At 41.3% G+C, this 22,324-nt stretch overlaps 1 protein-coding gene across 21 annotated transcripts in view; it reads left to right on the plus strand.

The window, feature by feature from the left end:
* LOC124089757 (nuclear body protein SP140-like protein) overlaps positions 1–22,324 on the plus strand; it is a 98,383-nt gene that overhangs the window by 22,649 nt on the left and 53,410 nt on the right. For all 21 annotated transcript variants that reach the window (XR_009226316.1, XM_058577526.1, XM_046439987.2 and 18 more), the window contains 4 exons: positions 14,326–14,488; positions 15,361–15,529; positions 17,630–17,692; positions 20,882–20,950. Coding sequence is in view for 20 of the 21 variants with exons in the window: in XM_058577526.1 (XP_058433509.1) it covers positions 14,326–14,488; positions 15,361–15,529; positions 17,630–17,692; positions 20,882–20,950 (464 nt within the window). In the remaining variant the exon portion in view is untranslated. The remainder of the gene's footprint in view (positions 1–14,325; positions 14,489–15,360; positions 15,530–17,629; positions 17,693–20,881; positions 20,951–22,324) is intronic.

Below are 22,324 nucleotides of genomic sequence, written 5' to 3' on the forward strand. Positions count from 1 at the left end.
TTTTCATCAGGGAATTAGCCTGAAGTTTTCTTTTCTTGAGGTATTTATCTGGGTTTGGTATTAGAGCAATGCTGATCTTTTTAGGAAGTGTTGTCCCCCAATTTGATTATTTTTTTTCAGCATTGAGAAGAATTGGTATTATGTTAAAAGTTTGGTAGAAATCTCCAGTAGAGCTATCTGGACCAGGGGTGCTGGTGCTGTTATCATCGTTTTGTTTTTTTGTTGTTGTTTTGATAGGAGAGTTTTAGTTACAGATTCAATGTCCTTACCTGTTATTGGTCCACTCAGATTTTCTTTTTTTCTTGAGGTACTATAGGCTGTATTTCATATATATATATATATATATATATATAGTGTGTGTGTGTGTTGCTAGAGATCAAACTCAGGGCCTAACAAATGCTAGGCAAGCATTCTTCCACTGAACTACATCCCCAACCCTGATAGTCTCACGATCCTTTGCATATTTGTGGTACCAGTTGTAATGTTTCTTCTATTATTTATACATTTATTATTTGAATTCTCTCTTCTTTTTTGTTACTTCAGCTAAATGTCAATTGTGTTTACAGTCTCAAAGAACTAACTCTGGTTGGTTTGTTTTTAAATTATCTCTGGTCTATTCTCCATTTTTTTCCCTTCTGTCTGGTTGCTTTGAACTTTGTTTTACTTCCTTGAGGTATAAAGTTAGATGGCTCATTTGAGATTTTTTTTTTCTGTCTTACTGAAAATTTTTATAACTATTAATGTTCTCTCAGGATTACTGTTGCTGTATCCCATAAGCTTCAGGTTGTTCTGTTTCCATTTTTGCTTGTCTCAAGGTATTTTGTGCCAGGTGGGGTGGCGCATCCCCGGCTAGCCCCTTGGGAGTCTGAGGTGGGAGGATCCACACTGGAGCCTGCGAGTTTGAGACCAGCCTGGGCAACATATTGAGACCCCATCCCCACCAGCCCCCTAAAGTTTTGGTTGTCCTTTTGGTTCCTTTGGTCTTGCTGCTTTCCAAAGTCTATGAATTTTGACAGTTCCATTTCAGTGTTCTTTGTGTAGACATTTTGGGTTCTATCTATTTTGGGACCTTTGGACCTCTTGAGTCTGGATGTCCATTTCTTTCCCCAAATTTAGGAAAATTTAAGCCATTATTTACTATTTGTTTTAAGTTGACAAATAATTATATATTTATGGAGTACCACATGATGCTATGATATTTGTATATATTATGAGATGACTATTTTTTTAAAGAAATTGATGTCTCTCTCTCTCTCTCTCTCTGTCTCTCCCTTTCTCCCTCCCTCCCTCCCCCTCTCCCTCTCCCCCTCACTCTTCTCTCTTCTCCTTCTGGACTTCCCATAATGTGTATATTGTTTTACCTGATGGTGTTTCATAAGTCCAATAGGATTTATGAGAAATTATTTTTATTATTTCTTTCTTTATCCTCCTGTGACTGGACAATTTCAAGTGACCCATCTTCAAGTTCAGATAATTTCCTTTATTCAACTGAGTCTGCTGTTGAAGCTCTTGAGACATTTTCTTTTTCAGTCACTGTATTCTTAGCTCTAGGATTTTTAAAAATTTGACTTCTGTTTCTTTGTTAAAGTTCTCATTTTGTTCATGTATTGTTTTCCTTCTGTGCCTTCTTTAGGTCACTGAAGATTATTCTGAATTCTTTGTGAGTCAGTTCATAGGTGTCTATTACTTTAAAGCCAGTTTCTGGAGTTTATTAGTTTCCTTAGGTGCTGTCCTTTTTTCTAATTATTCATGATCCTTATGTCTGAACATTTAAGGAAGCAGTAACCTCTTCCAGTCTTTGTAGATTTGCTTTTGCTCTGGTGTGGGGAAGGGCCAGGGCTGGCCCTGTAATCAGGTGTGTTCGAAGTCAAAGCTTCACACTCAGGTGGAGTCCTTGGCTGGGTTTCCCTTTGCACTGGGGCAGCTGGCTGTGCTCAGAGATCAGTTGGGGTTACTCTCAGCCCTGTCTGGGGAGCATCACACACTGTAACCCACAACTTGTGCTTGCTACATGGGCTCCTTAGTCAGATGGTGTCACTCTCCAGGCTTCCTGGTCAGACAATGCTGAAAGCTCTGCCCAACATTTGTGTGTGGTCACTGACTGGGCTACGTCATTGAGTGGGGCTATAGGTCATGCTTCTAAATGGGGCAGGATCATGGGCTGAGCTCTCTGCCAGAGCATGACTGCAGGATGTGCTCAGCGTCCAGACAAGGATGCAGTCTTGGCTGGGGGCCACATGCTGTACCCCACATGGGAAGGAGTTGCTGGGTTGGTTTCTTGCTGTGCAGTTCATAGGCTGGCCTCTGAGGATGGACAAGTTCACAGTTGGTGCTCTTTGGTTTTGGGAACTAGAGGCTGTGCTCTGCTGTTGGGCACAGTCATTGGTTTGTTTACTTGTCCAGACAGGGGCATAGGCTGGGTTCTGAGGCTGGGCATGGTCACTGATTGGCTTCTCTGGTCTACTTCATATGTAGGCAGATTGCCAGCTTGGCTCCCTGCCCAGGAAAGGCTGTGGGCTGTGTTATAGCAAAGTGCAGGGTCAGTGTCGGGGCTCTCTGGTTACTTCATATGTAGGTAGGTTGCCAGCTTGGCTCCTTGCCCAGGTGATGCCATAGGCTGTGCTCTGGGGCTGGATGGGGCTCTTATTGGTCTGCTTAATTGGGTGGACCCAGAGGCTATTTTCTGAAATCAGGCGGGTCCCAAGCCTGGCTGCCTGCTCTGGCCGGGCTAGACTGCTGGCTAGGAACCTAATCTGGGCAGAACTGCTGAGCATGCTCCCTGGACAGACAGTCACAAGTGTGGCTCTATAGGTGGGCAGAGCCACTGAAGGGCTTTCTGATAGAGTGCCTCTGATGGCAGGAACCTGGTGCTGTCACCAAAATGGGATGCCTGCACCCTCTGTTTCTGAATGACCCCAGTGGTCTAGCCTGTTGATTCCTCCAGAATTCCCCACTGGGCAAGACAGGAATGACCTCCCTGAAAGCACCTCAGCATTCTGGGGGAGCTAGATGTCCTCCTCAGGCTCTGTTTTTACCCACTGAAGAAACCTTAGCCCAGGAGTCCCCTGTTGGAAGGAATGAAGGCAGCCTGGGGAGGAAGCACCAGAGTCAACACGAAACTGCTCCTCCTAACCATCTAGTGTGACTTTTCTTCTTTTTCCTGTAGTCAAAGGGGGTTGGTTCAGCCCACACCCCAGGTCTTTCCTGTGGATAGCTGCTAGTTGATCTTCCTGTGATGGTAACTAAAGCCAGAGACTTCCTCTTCTGCCATCTTGCTGATGCCGGGCCCTCCGCTGGTCTTGGGTCTTTTCATTCTGGGGAATTTTTTTCTTTGTTTTATTTGATTTCCTTATTTTTGTACTTTCTATTCTCTCCTGAAATTCCCGTTTGTGGAATGCTAAAGCATCTTATGCAGTGTATCTTTGTCTTTCACATTTTCTATACTTTCCCCTGCATTCCAGAAAGAAAATGTGGCTCATTGACTTACTCTTCAACTGAGTCTACTCAACTATTGGGGCACCCACTTTTATTTTTTAATAGCTTTTCTGGAGGTTTGGCTTACATGCTGTAGAATTCACCTGTTTTAAGTGTACAATTCAGTGGGGTTTTGTGTTGTTTGTTTATTTGTTTTGTAAATGTGCAGATTTGTGCAACTGTCACTAGTTTAGAACATTCTCATACCACCCACCCCCCAAATTCCTCATGGTTATTTGCAGTAAATTCTTATTCCTCTCCCCTGACCCTAGGCAACCAGGAATATAATTTCTATCTCTATAGGTTTTCTTTTCTTGGACATTCAAATCATACATGGTGTAGTTTTCTGTATCTGGCTTTTTCTTTCTTTTTGTGGGGCATGGGGAGGTACCAGGAATTGAGCTCAGGGGCACCCAAGCACTGAGCCACATCCCCAGCCCTTTTTGTATTTTATTTAGAAACAGGGTCTCACTGAGCTGCTTAGGCCTGGTGTTGCTAAGGCTGATTTTGAACTCGGCGATCCTCTTGCTTCAGCCTCCCAATAATCATAACACTTTTGAGGTTCATCTTTGTTACAGGATACAGTTGTTTTGGTTGCTTTTTATTGCTGAATAGTATTTTATCTTATGGCTCTACCAATTTTATTTATCCATTTATCAATCAATGGATATTTGGGTTGCTCTCACTTTTTTGGCTATTGATAAGGCTCCCATGAATATTTGTATGCAAGTCTTTGTACGGAAATATGTTTTCATTTCTAAGAGGATGCATAGGAGTGTGGAATTGTCAAATCATTCAATAACATTGTGTCTAACATTTTAAAAATTATCTAACATTTAAAAAATTAGATCCTGTAGAGGCTGCAACTAACACAACATTTTCAAAGGATCATCTTACACTCCCACCAGCACTATGGAAACACTACAGCCTTGCCAACACTTGTAATTTTATGTCTTTGAGTGTAGCCATTCTGTCATGTGTATTGATGTCCTATTATAGTTTTGTTTTTTCCCTGATGAATAATGATGTCGAACATCTTTTCACAATTGTATTGCTTTCCATTTATATTTTTGGAAGAATATCTATTCAAATCATTTACCATTTTTAGATCCCATTGTCTGTCTTCTTATTAGTTGTAAGAATTCTTTGCATAGGGGCACCCGGGCTTGTCTCCCTGGGCGGAGGCTAGATGCTGTTGTTATGATCGAATTCGGGACCCCCAAAAGACCACCAGAGACCAAGATCGATGTAAGGAGCAAAGAGGCGTTTATTGCGAGCTAGCTCGGTCCTCCACGCGCACACAGCAACTGGTGACACTGAGAGGCCCAGAGCCCAGGGTTTGCAGCAGTTTTATACACTCTTTGGGGAAGGCAGGGACTTCACATATATCATAGCATCTCCTAGCAAATCATCACACATCACGGGAAAATCATAAAACAACTCTAAAACATGATTAGCACAGTCACTGACGGGAACAAGTTGGGTAGGGGTGATTGGTTACTACAAGAGGGGGATTCATTTGAACTGATTGGTTTAAGCCAAGAGGGGTGTTCGTGCTGAACTACATGGTTTCCCAACACCATAAACTACTGGGAGGGTCATCTGGCTTCCCAGGTATTTCCCTGTCTCATGCTGATTGGTGGTTGCTAGGGGATTGCTATGGGTCCTCACCTAGCCTGACTGAGTCAGGGACACCTGGCGCCGAAGATCTCTCCTGTTATTTGTAGATAAACAACTAATCAGGGTGGGCATGTGCCTAGGAGTGCTCTGTGGGTCTTTCCAAGGGGACAGGCTTTGCTCTGAGGCTGGGTTCTCACTGTGTTCTGCCTTCTGCCCACTGCTGTGGGCTTCCTGAGTGGTCTCCTGACCTCTCCGTGTACCTCTTGCCCTGATGGGTTTGCTGACATCTCAAGACCGCTGGATTCTGGAGTGAATTCTGACAATGACCACAGTCTTCTTGAACAAAGAAGATGATTAGGCTACTGCAGAATCTCGAGTCTCTACGGGACCTTCCTTTCTTTTTACAAATTCTTTTAACTCATTTGGAATAATACTGAGTGAGTAGTGAGCTCCTTCATAGCCAAGTTCTTAAGACTAACTGCAGAGTTTCACCTTTAAACTTTTTTCAAACGCCTAATGGCTTCCTAGGGGTGGGTGTAGAAGTATTCGCACTTAAAGCTTTGCATGTTCACCGAGAACACAGTCCTGTCTTCAGTGTTGTAAGGATTGGTCTGGGTTTAATTCAGTCACATCATGTGGCATGTAACCAGGAGAGGTGAGGTGGTCAGTTACTCAGAAACGACAGAAGGACTCTGAGAGGAGGACTGTGTTCCTGATCCTGTGGAGGCTGCGACTAACACCAGCTGTACAGAAGAGAGTCCTCGGTCTATTGGCTGTACACATGTTAGTTTTTAAACAGTCTTTTCCTGACCTTTGAAACGCTGCACTGTGGTCAACAGGTCGAGGGTCACACAGGAGGTAGCATGGGATGGTGGAAAGCCTACGTTCACCACCTCTTGAGCACCCTCAGATAGGAGTCTTTCAAGCCGGTTTTCTTTAAATATATATATATATATATATATATATATAGTATTAGGTATGCTGTGTCCACAACAGTTGCTTTCATAATGCTTGGGACTGACTTAAATGCTTCGGCCACGTCAGTGTGACATCTACTCACCCTACACACTCCGTCATTGGCGGCAGCATTTCAGACACAGCGGAGGACCAAACAAGAACTCTTGCCTTTGTAGAGATTGTTCGGTCATTGCTGTTCCTGTTAAAATCTAATTGTTATTAAACAAAGAAGACAGGATCTAATGGTTATTCAAATCCAACTGTTACTGATCCAGGGGAGCTCAGCGGGCCTTTAATCAGAAAGGCCACCCACCCACGGTGGCATCTCCGTGTACTTTGGGACCTCTTTGGGTCGCCCTTACAGCTCTCCACTGTGGACACCAGAAATTGGCTGGACTTGAAAGCAGTGGTACTGGACGCCTGTGAACTGTGTGAGGTAGTCCCCTCCCTGGGATCCAGACATAAGATCCAGGCAACTCAACACCCTCTGCCTTTCAGCACGGTGCTCAGGGTTAGGGTCAGGCCTGGAGGTGCCCTTGGTGATCAGTTGGCCTGGTCACTCTTAGTCGTGGCTTCAGGGTGGTGGTGCTCTGCATAAAGAGAACGTTCTGTGGAAGGTGTGGTGGGATCATCAGGAGGAACAAAAATGGGATTATACTGGGTTTACCAGATGATGATGACCTATTTTTCTGCTGCTAACAATTTTATCTAATAAACATTTACTTACATAGCTGGAAAAAAAAGAATTCTTTGCCTATCTGGGTATGTGGCTTATTAGAGATATAACTGACTACTGTTTTCTCCCTGACTCTATCTGGTCTTTCATTTTCTTAGTGCCTCTGAAGCACAAAATATTTAAATTTCATTGAATTTCAATTTATTCTTCTTTGGACCATGCTTTTGGTATTTGTAGTTAAATTTATATGTAAACCAAAGCCACAAAGATTTTGGTTTCCCAGATGGAGCGTTCATTCATTCTGATACGTTGTACATAATTTTTGGGTCCCAGGGGGAAAAAGTAAGAGGGATATCCTTGTCTACAAATTACTAAGAATTTCAAAACAGAGCAGAGCATGAAACCAAACACAGGACCTAGGTGACTGCACACAGCGCACACCTGTGAGGCTGACTCTGCTCTCACATTGAGGTCTGTGATCCATTTTGAAGTGAGTTATGTATATGGTATATGAGGGGAAGGTCTAAATTAATCTCTTCCATGTGTGGATATTCAATTATCCTAGTTTGATTTGTTGCAAAGACTATCTTTTCCTCATTTGTTTCTGAAAATCAGTTCATTACAAACATCAGGATTTATAGCTGTAATGTCAACTCTGTCCATTGATTTTTATTTGCCTTTACATCCATCCTAAAACTCTCTTGATTCATGTAGCTTTAAAATTAATATTAAAAAAGTATAAGTCCTCCAACTTTGCTCTTTTTCAGGATTGTTTTGGCTATTCTTTTGCCTTTCAACATAAACTTTACGATTAACCTCTCAATTCTTGCAAAAAGCCTTTAAGAGAATTGCATTGAATTTATAGGTCAATTTGAGGATAATTGCCATCCTAACAATATTGAATCTTCCAGACCATGAACATGAATGTATCATTTATTGATAGCCTTATTTTATCTTCCAAAGTTTTATAGTTTTCAGCATACGGTTCTTGTTTGTAGGATTCATTCCTAAAAAATTTAAGCTCTTGCCTTCCTTTGTTTTTGAATTTGAAAACTCAACTCTGAAATGTTTAAGTTTCCTAGTCGATTGTTGTTTTGGTTTGAATCCTAAATGTCCCCCAAGGCCCCTGTGTTGCTCCGTAGCTGATGCCCTGTTGGGAGACAGCGAACCTTTCCGGGTGGGCTTTAGGGGAAGGAATTCAGGTGTGAAATTGAAGGGGACATGGGGGTGCTGGTCTCTTCCTCTCTCTTATTTTTGCTTCCTGGCAGTCATGAATTGAGGAGCTTTGCTTCCCTGCTTTCTCCCCGCCATGATGTGCTGCCTCACCACAGGCTCCAAAGCAACAGGGCCAAGCGACCATAGGCTAACACTGCTGAAAGTATGTCCAAAATAAACCTTTCCCCTTTACAAGTTGATGACCTCAGGTGTTTTGTCACAGTAATAGGAAGCTGATTAATATCATTGTATTAAAAAAAAACAGTATCATGTCAAAGATGTGGGAGTATGAAATATACTTAAAGTCTTGTTCTTTTTTGCTGTAATGTTTCTATTATTTCCTTTTTTATTTATAAAGAAAAAATAGTAAAAGAAATATCGCCAGATACCTAGATGGAAGCCTGGCACTGTTCACTACACTTCTTGTCAACAGCCTTGGGTGGTAACATTCATTCATTCTGAAAATTTACACACAAATAAAAGAATATATTAGTTTGACTTATGTAAAAATGAAATCATGTTATGTTAATCTGAACTTTATGTTTTATTCAACAACAACAACAAAAAAAAAACAACTATTACAATCCATCCAAATTACTACAAATAAATAACTGTAATATTTGAACAGTGTGTGTTTACCAGAATGTTCTTAATTATTTGGTTGAATGGACAATCAAGTTGTTTTCAGGTTTGGGAGTCAGTGTTGTTGTTGCTGTTAAAACTATGCTTCAATAAATAATTGTGTATTATGGGCATCTAATTAACAAATATTGAGCACCTTGTTTATATCAAAACCAAATAGAAAGACAAAAAATAAAAAGACAAAATTCCTGCCTGTTGGCATCTGTATTTTTGGAAGAAGAGAGACAATGAATGATATGATAAATAATAAGTTAAATGAGTAATTAATTTAGTATGTTAGGGAGTTCTGAGGACACTGAGCGAGATTGGGGGGGTGGAATCAGGTCAGGGTGGGGATTTGAGGTTGTGACTCTGGATAGGTCAGCCAAAGCCAGCCTCATTGAAGTGACAGTGGAACCCAGACCCAAAAGGGCAGAGGGGGTGAGTTGGCTGCATGGATGTCTGGGCAATGGACCTGCGAGGCAGAGGAGACAGCCAATATCAAGTCTCTAGGACTGGAGTGTGCCCAGTGTCTTCAGGAAATAACTAAGAGGGGGACATGGTGAGAGAGGGGTACACAGAAGAGGAAAGAAGGCCCTTTGGAAAAAAGTGTAAGTGTCTGGCCTTTATTCTAGGAGACGAGGGAGCTATTGAAAGCTCTAGAGCTCTTGTTTCTGGAAGATGCATGTTGTATTTTTATTTCTCTAGAATAGGTTCCAAAATGGAACTTCTAGATCAATCTGTAGTATATATCAACATTTAGGGGACATTGCCAGGCATATTCTGAAGACTGTAGTAATTCATGCTCACCCAGCTTTGAAGGTCTGTCTCTCTGAATCTTTTCCCACACAGCAGGAGTCACTAATGAGATCATGTTTGCCACCCTAACGGGTTTGCCATTGATGGTTTAGCTTTTAAGTATTTATATGTTTGCTAGATGTTTTGATTTTCTCTTCTCTAAACTGTCTGTTTAGATCCATTTCTTTTGAGTTGCCGTTTATTATTAATACACTAATGTCTTTATATATCAGATGTATTAACTCTTTGTCAAAAGTGTAGAAAATATTTACTGCAATGTCTCGTGATATATGGTTTAGACATTTAAATTTATTAAGGAAAATCTTCCTCGAGCTATTTTTTAAATTTTTCTTGTCTGACTTAGATACTTCTTCTGTCATAAAACTAGTTATATTATTCTACCCGATTTTTATTGAATTTCAGATTGCAAATGCAACACCCTTTCAGGCGGAAAAGTGTTCTAAAATCCTCTCATTTACGACTAGGGAGGCAGCTCAGTGTGCTGCCTAGGATGCTCGAGGCCATGGGTTCAATTCTCAGCACTGGAAAAAGAACGTTCACACCTAACTGGGAACATTTTATATATCTCCAGTTACTTGATCTTGTTTCTTTTCCTTCCAAAGCAATAGTGTTCTTCATGTAGATCTCGAATCTTTCAGATATTTATAAATATGTGTGTATTTGCTATTGTGTCTGAAGTATGGCTTCTTTTCCATTTATATTGTCTCAAATAAAAAAACTCTAAGTTTTATAGATCTATTTTTTATTCATGATCCTTGGCAAAAGCTTTTTCCAGTTTCATGGGTTTTGACTAGATTTCTATGAATATGATTACAAGGCACATAATGTTGTATGTACAGCAATTGACTACCTATGCAAATTGCTTCATTTTCATATCTATGCGTTAGTTAAAACTTCTAAAATATATTTAAAATAATGGTGGTAATGATAAGCAGCACCATCTTTTTTCTATCTAAATTATTTCGTTTAATATCTACCATAATACTTGCTGATTTAGGAGAATTTGTATTGGATTGATTTCATTTCATATAGATATTTTACTAAAAACAGCTCCTGAGTCTTTGGTCAGAGTCCCTCTGAAAATCATTATGGATGTGCGTATACATCTTCTCTCTTCTATTTGTTGTAAAGTTATTTCAGGTTCTTTGCTTTACCCGTTCTCATTGTCATCATTTTTCTCATTTCTTTTAAATAAGTTCTAACTGCAAGTTTAATTTCATCTTTGACCTAACAGTGTTTTCTTCTATGAAATCTCAAGTAATTAATTTTATTTAATATGAAATCTGTGTAGCTCCTATTGATTATAACTTATTGAGACTTCTTTTGTGGCTAAGATCATGATCAGTATTGATATGTATATTTCAAGGATATTGGAAACAATGATGGGTTATCTGTTATTAAATCACAAGATTAAGTAATAAATTATTCTTACTAATTTACCTAGAGTCTATTTATTTTGTACATTTTTTCCATGTGTGAAGAGTAAACATTGGGAGGTGAACTGTTTTCCAATGTCTATAAAACATTGGTTCAATGATCTGCTTTCTGAATTCTGCTCGGCCACTGATACGTGCACTCTTGCCTTTTGCTTTGTTTGTGGTTGCATGCTACAGCTTTGCTCCTCTTTCATTTTAACAAATTTCACATTTCCTTGTCTTGGTTGTGACTTCTATTTGGATTCAATTTTTTTGATTTTGTGCCTTTCAACATCATCATTTTTCAAATATAGTGTTATAAATGTGTATATGTATACACACCCAGAGTCATGTGTGGTTCAGTAATGGGATCCATTCTGCAAAATGTATCACTGAGCAATTTTGTTGTGTGAAAACTGTAGAATACACTGAACTTACACAGGCTAAGAGGGCTCAGTGTCCACTAGGTGGTACAACATTATGGGACCACTGTCGTATGTGTAGTTCATTTTTGATGGAATGTCACTATGTGGTGCATGACTGTGTGTGTGTTTGTGTGTGTGTGTGTGTGTATGAGAGAGAGAGAGAGAGAGAGAGAGAGAGAGAGATATTTAGTGGCAATAACGAATGCTTTTTCTTCAAATTAGCAAAAAAGAAAAAGTTCACTTTCATAACTTGCACATTATATTTAAACACGTAAATAGTACACTAGGATAAGAAAAAGAAATAATTGTTGGAAAAGAAGTAAAATCATTTTTATTTGCTGACGACATTATTATTTACTATAAAATTCAAAGGACATCTGTAAGTTCTTCAGTAGAACTAATAATACCTGAACTCAGCAAAGTCATAAATAAATGTCTAATATTTTTAACCAGTTCTGTTTCCATAAAATACAAATTATTTTAAACTAAAACCATTTAAAATAGCATTGAAAAGAACAAAATAGCTAGAAATAATTTAATGAAAGAAGTGCATGACTGCTATGCTGGGAACCAAATAGTGCTGGGAAAAATAAGTGGAGAGGCATACAAGGGGAACAGGTTGGAGGCTCAATATTGTTAAGATGTCATTCTTGAAAATATGTTAATAGGCTCACTGCAAACTCCATAAAAATCCAAAGGGCTTTTCTTATAGACACTGACTAATGGATTCTACAGATACTTGGGGTGTTAGTCAGCTTTTGGTGACTGTGACCAAAATACCTGACAAGAACAACATAGAGGAGGAAAGATTTATTTGGGGCTCATTGTTTCATGGGTTTTGTCCAAGGTCAGTTGACTCCAAGTGAAACAGAATGGCATGGTGAACCGTGGTGGTAGAGCAAAGCCACTCAGCTCATGGGACCAGGAAGCAGTGGGGAGGGGGCTGCAGGAAGATATAACCCCAGATCACACCTCCAGTGACCCACCTCCTCCAGCCACGCCCCACCTGCCTACCACTACCACCCAGTCACTAATTAGTCCAATCATGTCACCTCGAACATTCCTGCATTAACACAGGAGCTTTGGGGGTCACCTCACATCCAAACCAAAACACATAGAAAACAAAGATGTGGAAAAGTCAAGACAGTTCTTCATAGATGAATTCAAGACTTTCTTTAAGCTGCAGTCTTCAAACCAAAAATGGCATTGGCATAAGAAAAGACAGATAGACCAATGGTACAGAGTAGAAAATCTAGAAATAGACATGCTTAAACTATAGATTGATTTTTGAATGTTTTTATGACCTGGTAATGGGCAGATTTCTTACACAGAATACTAATTAGCCATAAAAATATGAATAGATTGGACTTCTTCAAAATTAGGAATTTATTCTCATCAAAGGACATAGTTAAGAAAATGAAAAGCAAGCCAAAGATGAGGGGAATCTTCACAATACGTAACTCAGACAAATATTTCTATCCAAAATAAAAAGCAAATAACTATGCATTGATAAGTAAAAGATAACCCAATAATACAAGTGGGCCCACCTCACAAAAGAAAATATATGAATTTCCAAAAAACACATGAAAATGTACTGTACATGATTAGTCACTAAAGAAATATGAATTAGAACTAGTATGAGATACCACATTACACACACTAGCATGGCTAACGTTAGAGGATCTATTTCTAATAGTCTTTGAAAAACAGCTTAAAAAGTTGTAAAGTGCTTAAACATATTCCTAAACGACCACCCAGAGTCTCTTTCCTAGGTAATGAAAACATTTTGCCATAAACAGACTTCTACAAGAACAGTAGTTTTATCCATTCCAGACTCAAACTGGAATGGATCCAAATGTCCATCAGCAGGGAGTTGGATGAGCAGATTGTGGTCGATTCACACAATGGAAAATCATTCCACAATAAAATAAAAAAATAAACACAACAGCACGATGAGGAGCACGACAGTAGACACTAAAGCAGAGACAATATTCTTTTCCATTTATAGGAAACCCCAAATGGGCAAAATTAGCATGTGGTGATAGAAATTCCAGCAATGTTTGTCCCTGGGAAGCTGACTGTGGTCAGATCACGGTTTGAGGGGTGAGGCATACTCTTCTGTTTTGATCTCTCCAACAGCATGTCACCCCATGACTCCTTTGCAATCTCCACTGTCTCTTTGGGGCTCGTGGGACACACTGATTGCTTTTTGAGCTCTGGGTGCATCTTCTACCACAACAGCAATGAGCACTCCTCTGTCTAGTTTTTGTCTTGAGAAGTTTTTCATCATCCTCTGCCATTTTATTTGTGTTCTGAATCTAATGCTTCATCGTTTAAGTATCTTAGTTTTAGTAAATGAGAAGATGAATAGTTCTCTTCAGTCTATGATCTTTAACCAGAAACTTTGTTCACAGGAATTTAAAATAAGGGGAGTTGGTGTTTTCATGCCCTGCTGCACATTAGGTCCTGGGAAGTGTGCACAGGTCTCTTCTGGTTTGACAAAGAAAGCTTGGGTTTTCATAACATTTAGAAACACAGAGAAGTTGATTAAAACACTGTTATTAGAGCAATAAAATCATCAACTATGAATCAGAATTAAAGAGTCAGAGTTCAAATTATTTTCACAGGAAATGACTAATTTCTGAAATTCAAGTTGCCTAAGAAGAGTCCGTGTTCATGACAATAGCATAGACAGATTTGTAGTGAATCAACGCAGAACCTGATGTCCCAGGAAATAGCTTTGATATTCTTGGAAATTCCCAACTTACCATATTGTTATCATCATTTTTGTTACTATCATTGTCACACATTTATGAATTGATTTGTGGCATGGGATGATATTTTTCTCTTAATAGCTGTAAGTCAAAGAGGGGACATCTTGTTTTTATTTTTCTGAGATTTATTCTCTTTTAGTTGTTAATTAAGATGTACTTTCAAGGTTAGATTTTGTTTTTCTTCCATTGTTTCATCCCATCTATCTGGGTAGCTCTGCTCCGGACCACCTATTTAATATATGTTGGTTCTTCATAGCCCAATCTTCATGTATAAGATCCTCTACAAGCATCTCAGAATCTTGATTTCCCATGGTATTCTTTTCCCTTAGGATGTCCACAGAAGAGCAGAGTGTAGACGACAGTACCATCTATGAGGTTATATTCCATCACTTCAAAAGACACAAAGTGGAGATTTCAAATGCCATAAAAAAGACATTTCCTTTCCTCGAGGGCCTCCGTGACCGTGAACTCATTACCAATAAAATGTTTGAAGTAAGTGAAGTTTATTATGTCACAACCTGGTAAACAAGCCCCAAATTAAGTCATGCTTACCTTTCATGCAATATAAATTCATACAATATAACATAAAGTAAAAATTTAAGATAATTGTAGTGAATTGATAAATGATCTTATTGAATTGATTTGTTGAAATAGCAGTAAGCACAACATTTTATTTCAACTAATATCAACTTAAAATACTTAGCTCTAAAAACATTAAAATCCAATGGCAAATTGCTGTGTTGTTAGAATGAATTTTTAAGAGTGGATGATTGCTGTTATATCTGCAACATCTTTTAACAAGTTTTCTTTTTTTTTTTTTTGAAGGGGGTTACTTCTGGAGTCTTGGAATTGGGATCAATCTTTGGTCATTATGGAGATACAGAGCACTGACTCTTTGTTTTCCCCTATGAATATGCTTTCTCGTGGCCAAGTTCATAGTAAGGAGAAATGGTCACTTGATTTCCTTGAGCCCTTCAGGCCAAGTCAGTACTGGGGGAAGTGCAGGGGTGTCCAGTCAATAGATCAGCCCTCATTACCTGATAAGTCTATTCCCAAAGCACCTTAGCCAGGCTCTTTAGAGGGCTACATGTCAGTTAACTATGAACCCACTTTCATCTTTGCTCTTTCTTACATTAAATGTAAATAAGGATGAGGAGATCAGCCTTACCATTGGGTATTTTTTAAGAGATAGGATTTACTTGTTTCATTTAGTAGCTATCCAAATGCACAAAAATTCTGAAGCTTTACATGAGATGATACCTATGTAGAGAAATTGAAATACATTAACTATAAAATTACTTTCTAGCATTCTTTTGTAACGTAGAAGTCTCTATTTAAATTTTTCCATTCACTTCTTTTTAAAGGATTCTCAAGAGTCTTGTAGAAACCTGGTCCCTGTACAAAGAGTGGTGTACAATGTTCTCTGTGAACTGGAGAAGAAATTCAACCTGGATTTATGCGAAGCATTGTTCAGTGAGGTCAACTTGCAGGAATACCCTGATTTAATTCGTGTTCGTAGAAGCTTTGAACATGGTAATTAGATATATTACCACATTTTGAGGTCCAGGGTCAAGTTTCTTTTTCAACAAGCATATCTGAAGCTTCCACCACATGCAAAAAGGCCACGTGCCATGCATGGGCTATGGTAGTTAATAAGTCAGACATGTCAGGTGCTAATGACAGAATGGCTGTTCAGTAAGCACCACTGGACGTCTGTTCAGCTGGGTTTTTAGACTCAGGGCAACCAGAGTCATATTGGTGCCAGGTTTACTTAAAAAAGCATAGAACTAGAAACAAAGTCCCAAGAGGGATGCATGACCCTGTCTCTTCAGTGGGAAACCTTTCAGTGGACTACATAGAAGTCCACCAAGTTCACTACTGCACACCTTGAGTGACTGCTTAGCTCTGGGTGCAGGGTCCACCCTGAGTTAGCACCACATGTCCATGGAATCAAGACCTCTTGGAATTCCAAAGTCCTGGTTTTCAGGTAGCCCACAGGGGACAAGCCAAGTAATGAATCACCATTGAAGGAAGACCTTCATAATGTTGTAGCTTTCTACAGGAATTAGTAGTCCCTCTCAGGCAACTAACTAGTCATGGGTCATTTTTAACTCTAAAGCCCAGTGTTTGCCTAGTAGCCCAGCAAAAAGGCCCCTTTTTATTAGGTTTCCAGAGTAATGAGTTAGAAAGGTAATCCTGGGTCAAACTGTCCTAAAAGAATAAGAAATGGTTTTGTTAACTCTCTAATCAAAAGGGGCAAAACCATATATTAATAAAATAATCAACATGTATTTTTGGTGTTATACAAAACTAAAGATTTGATTCTTCACTTTTTCCAAGAAGGCATGATTCATACTTTTATTGGTATGCAATAAAAAGGATGCCCCCCAATATTTTTGTTTGTTTGTTTGGTTTTGTACTTGCATAGACAATTTTTTTATTCCAACAGTTTGGTCTCAACCAAGTTCTCAAAATATAAGATAGAGACATCACAAGTAAAACAGACACATCCCCTGAAGAGGAGAGGGAATAGGTGTGCAAAAGTATGTCTGTGAAACCGGCAAATTGGATTCGGCTGAATTTGAGAGTGAGCAGCAATGTAGGAACCAACTCTAGTGAGATAAATCCAAGGGAGGCTGCGAAGGTTCTGGCATTGAATGCCAAGAAGTTGAGGTTTATTTCCTAGGCAATAAGAGATATGACAGGTTTATAAACCAGGGTGAAAATGTAAAAGCAGGGACCTACGGCTTGTTGACGTGTGTCCGTAGTTACCTTATACAGAATACAGAACAGAATAATTTCTCTAGCAGGTCACAAAGGAGATTGAACACCCAGGCACCAATGGCAAGTCATATTCTATTTATCATAGGACGCCCCGCAGGCTGGAGCTACAAGAGGAACAGTGTTACCTTCACTGCCCACTTCCCAGGGGCTTCGACCTCTTTCTGGATTGCAGACACCCCCTCTCTGGCCTTAGCACCCACATCTCCTGTGTTTGTTTCTAGTACTCCCAGTGCTTGGGTGATCCAAGCCTAAAGTTCATGGCCAGGGTGGCAGCACTGCCCCCACCCGCAGCACAACCAGCACACCTGTCCTCAGGGGACATGCTGCCACCTCCTGGGCCCTGATGTCCCCTCCATCTGTCCTGTATCTTGTATACTCCTTTGGAAACTATTCATCCTGCCTGACCCTCTTCAGCCCAAGCCCCCCCTTGTTTCTGGCCCTATCTTTAAAGCCATTGGGACTTCCCCTTTCATATACTGATCTCTCCAAGGTCCCAGACTCTCTGAACAGTTTATTCCTACAGTTCAAACAGTTCAGAAAAGACATTTCACTTCTATTATTTATTTTGAAATTTGCCTTGCTATCCTCTGAATATTTTTTAGAGGAGTATCTCAGCTTACAGTGTATCCCCTCCCACTGAGTATCTCCTTAGTGTGTGGGAAGCATAGACTCCTTTGTGGGAGTCTCCTCTGTTTTGTCGCAGGGTGGGAAGGTGAACTGTGTCATGCGGGATTCACTGAACTCTACGTAACTGGGGGACTGGAAATTCTTAAATGTATAATTTCGAGATGGTGTACCTGGTCCCTGCCGGAGATCTCTAATTGCCTTCTTCTCCTTCCCTCTCTTCAGAGGTGAGAATGCTATATCCCCAAGAAGATAATGGAGAAGAGAGGCAGGAAAGGCTTGAACAAGGTAATTACAACTAGATAAAACATTTCTCATCTGCTCAAAAGAAAAGGAAACAAGGACATCGTGCAGTAGAGACTGTGAACCAGGGAAGAAATGTGGAAGGACCATGGAGATGGCAAGGAGGGGTGATTTGTATGGACCTTGTATTAGTCAACTTTCTGTCACTGTAACAAAACACTTGAGAGAAATCAGCTTAAAGGAGGAAAGATTTATTGTGGTCCGTGGTTTCAGAGGTTTCAGTCCACAGTGTCTTGGCCCCATCATTGTGGGCCTGTTAGTGAGGCAGAACATCATGGCAGAAGTGGAGCAAAGCTGCTCAACTCATGGCAGCCAGAAAGCAAAGAGAGACTAGGGGCACATTGTCCCAGTGGCCTGACTTCCTCCCATTAGGCCCCACCTCTTAAAGTCTCCACTAGCTCCCATAATGCCTTGGGGGATCATTATAATCCCAACCCTAACTGGCCCCAACAGGATGTGGGATACTGGGAAATAGCATAACCAGAGATAGCCAGCCCAGCAACCATGAGGAAGGAACCAGAGCTCAGTGGGCCAGGAAAACAGATTTAAGGAGACTGACTATCAGGAAGTAATTGTGATTTAGGAAGGTCCCTGCAGGAGAAGATTAGTATGAAGCTGTGAAGGGCTAAGAAAAATGACCCGTGGCCAACATGAAGGAGAAAGACCCTTAGCAAAAGAAAAACAATGGTTCTATCTGTGCCTTCCCACAGCACTCGACACCTGCGGGGTGGAAGTTCTCCTTACACCAACCAAACTCGAGTTCTCTGCAGACAGCCATGGGGTGTCCTATAGTTCGCACAGCCCACAGGTTGAGGACCATGCTCCATAAGACCATCCCATTTGTCAGTTGCAAGTTCCAGGGTGTGACCTCTGTTTCTGACCAATTGACTGTAAATTGGAGGTCTCCCTACCCCTCCTTGGGTTGGATGGTTTGTTAGTATGGATCACAGAACTCAGAGAAGTTTTTACTGATGTTCACCCATTTGTTTAAAGGGTACAACTCAGTCAAATGGAAGAGATGTACAGAGCAAAGTAATGGAGAGGGGCAGAGAGCTCACATGCCCAGCTTTGGCACCGCACTCTCCCAGCACGGCTGTGTTTGCCAATCCACAAGTTCTCTGAACCCTGTCATTAGAGATTTTCTTTTTTCTTTCTAGAAAACCCACTATACTGACAGGCATGATGGATGAAATCATTGACCACTGATAGAAGTCAACTTCTATCCCCTCTCCCCTCCCTGGAGGTCAGGGGCTCCAACCTTCTAACCACTCTCAGTTCCTTCCATCCTTAGGAACATTCCAAAACTCACCTCTTTAGCATAAACTCAGGTGTTGATGAAAGGGAATGGTTGTGAGTAACAAAAATGCTCTTTCCACCTTTATCACTTAGGAAATTACAAGGGGTTCCAGGCGCTGTGGCCAGGATGAAGACCAAAATATCTATTTCTCATTCTATCTCAGTGTCACACTTCACGACAGCAGAAGCCCGGGCTGGTTTCAATACAGTGACTGCTGTCCAAGAGCAGGACTCTCCCGGGAGGAAAACAGACATAGACACAGAGAGGAAGTGGCCAAGATGTGAAAGAGCTTATGGGGCCTTGAGAAGGCAGGAAGGAGGAGGGGCAGAAGGGGGCAAAGGACAATAATAAAAAATAAAGAGCTCTGTGTCCTTAGCAGCTCACCTCGAATGTCCACTCTCTGCTGTGAAGATTAGTGCCCAGGCTGTCATCGTGTTATTGTAATTAGGGCAAAGGCCCTGGCTCTGGGGGCCCCAAAGGACTAGGTTCAGTCACCCAACCCAAGATGTTGGTCAGAGAGAGGAGTGTGGTGAGGACAGGAAAAGAGCCGTAATCAGTGTGGCCATGCTGGGCAGAGCAGGGAAGGTCTAGTGAGGTAAGATCTGACTCCCAGGGGCTGGTAAGAACGTCGAGGTGTCATAGTGGGGTTTAGGGGTTTGCGCTGCTGGAGAGCGTACAGAGCTGGTAAGGCAGCCGATCCTGGTCATGGCCTGGTGGGTCGTCATATCAGGACTGGTTCTGTGGCTCTCTGAGGAAGTCACCATTGCTCAGGGGGACAATTCAGTTCCCATCCAAAGATGATTGCTACTGCTTACAGAGCAGCCGCCATTCTAGTCCAGGGTTCATTGGGGCAGGGGGGCAGTCTCCTTGTGCCTACAAGAGTTGCTATTTCTGGGAGGTTTAGGGCAATGATTGGAAAGTTCTAGGCATGGCTCTGGCAGTATAGAAGAGAATGTTGTAAAAGCCGGCAGTTGCCAATCTGTTAATTATAATGTCCTTTCAATTTTTAAAAATACCTGAATTAGTCTTATCTTGGTGCCTTCAGCCGCAAAGGGAAATACCAGTTTTAGTTGAACACTCCTGAAATGATTGTCATGCTTGTATGCAGAGTTGAGCAGGAGGAGAGAGATACAAAATGAAGGCATGGACGCCAAATTTGCATCCTGCTTTTAGTTACCTGTTGGGCATCTGCAAGTCCAAGAGAAGAGTCAGTGCTTTTAGCAAAAGCAGCCGCTAAGGTCCTGTTGTAATTAGAGATGGTTATCACTAAAAGGTTAGCCCTTTTTATAGAGGAGGAAATTGAAATCTAGAAACCACATATGGAGTTTGCCCGGGGTCAAAGGAGCAAGGGAAAAGGATTCTTAGCCCCATGATGCTTCCCGGGTTGTCTAATGAAAAAGGCAGAAACATGAAACCAAAGTACGGGAAGAGGTGCAGACAGAAAGATAAAGGAAACAGAGGATGCCTGGAGAGGGAGGAGTGAGGCAGACCAGTCGCTGATCCCCACTGGAGGCCACCAAGGAGGAGCCACAGGCTGTGCCAGGAGGCTGTGGTGTGGGAGGGCAGGAACCAGGCCGCCAGGGCTTCTAGGAACTCAGGTAGGGCCATGGGGCAGGCCAGCTGGGGACAAAAGCAGGCCATCTCCAGGTGCCAGAGTAACTCACAGAGGACCCTAGTGAGGGGGCCCAGTGAGACCCTCAGACAGGGCTGCAGCTGACCCAGACCCCACTCTCGAGACTGAAGTCAGGAGGGAACTTCCAGCTCCAGATGAGTCTGGATTGACACTTTGAGGGGTCTCTACCATCTGCGTTGTAAAGACAAAAAGGACAAAACCCATCCTTCAGTTTCTGAGATCAACTTCTAATTTCTTCCCTTAGGAACGGGGGAGAACTCTTTTCTGCGAAGACTGACCTGGCCACAGCACTCAGATCCCTCGTCTTACAATGGTCTGTTGCTGTTGCCTCTTGTGGGACCCTTTGCTGTCTTACTCCATCTGGAATGTTCTGTGAGGCTGCTTCCTTGTGTGACTGATTGCCCAGAACTTTTAATTTTTGCATCTGTAGCTTCTCCAAGTTTGGAAATTAAATAACAGAGATTTTTAAATAAAGACCCTCGGGGTTGCCTAGGAGGGATTCTTCTTCCCTACCCCTTGCATGCACTTGCTGCCAGTCCTGGTACCAGCTCTGGTCTGGACACTTGTCCCAAGCCCCTGGCTTCAGTTTCCTGCCTTGCTTAAATCTGTCTAATGCCTTTGGTCACATGTCCAGTGGGGGCCCGTGTTGTGCGGCTGGAGGGGTGCAATGAGCCTGCTTTTTCTGTGGGGAAAATGTCATCCCTCTTGGGTCCAACACATGAGACCATAACACCAGGGTGCCTCTTATAGGACACCTTCGCTCACCATCCCTGGGGCTCAGACACCAGGGGGTCTCTTCGAAAACCATTTGGTACTTTAACAACTCTTGACCTTCCTGAAATCCAAAATGCTCTTAATAATATATCATCCAATTATTCAAAATATTATACATTTAAGATAGTAATTATAATGACTTTATTTTTTCTGATCAGTTACAATATCACATATATTGATACCGGTAATATTTTATTTATCTTCTCAAATACTTTAAAATGATGTTTTATCACCCTCTTTCTCAGAGGAGAAAGAGTTGGTTTAGAGAGTTTGATTTTTTTGTGTAGTTTCACCCAACTAAGAATTGGGATTGAACTCTGCTATAAAATAGGGTCAGAGCAGTAATATTGATGCTCTGCTGCCTGGGTTCGAATCCTGACTCTGCAATCTTGGGCAAGGAACCTCCCCCTTTCATCACTTAGTAATGTACCTTACAGAGTTGATGTATCTAAACAAGTTGTACCAATGAAAGCTTTCACAATCGTGCCTGGAACTTCATCTATGTTATATGACTTTGTCATCTTTACTAATTTAATTACCATTGCTATTCGTACCTGCCTCCAGAGTCTAACCTTTTAACCATGACAATAATTTTTTTGCGGGGAGGGAGTGCCAGAAATTGAACTCAGGGGCACTCAACCACTCAGCCACATCCCAGCTCTATTTTGTATTTTATTTAGATATAGGGTCTCACTGAGTTGCTTAGCACCTCGCCATTGCTGAGGCTGGCTTTGAACTCTAAATCCTCCTGCCTCAGCCTCCCAAGCTGCTGGGATTACAGGTGTGTACCTCCGTGCCTGTCCAACCATGACAGTAAATTTTGATATACTCTCTATCTATATGTCTGACATGAATGTTTGTTGTGGATCTAATTATTTCTCAACCAGGAGAAATGATGAACAAAGCAATACCA

The sequence above is a fragment of the Marmota monax genome, unplaced genomic scaffold (assembly GCF_021218885.2).
Source record: "Marmota monax isolate L192 unplaced genomic scaffold, Marmota_monax_Labrador192_F-V1.1 WCK01_AAM20220418_F8-fsc00041, whole genome shotgun sequence".
In the NCBI taxonomy this organism is placed as follows: Eukaryota; Metazoa; Chordata; class Mammalia; order Rodentia; family Sciuridae; genus Marmota; species Marmota monax.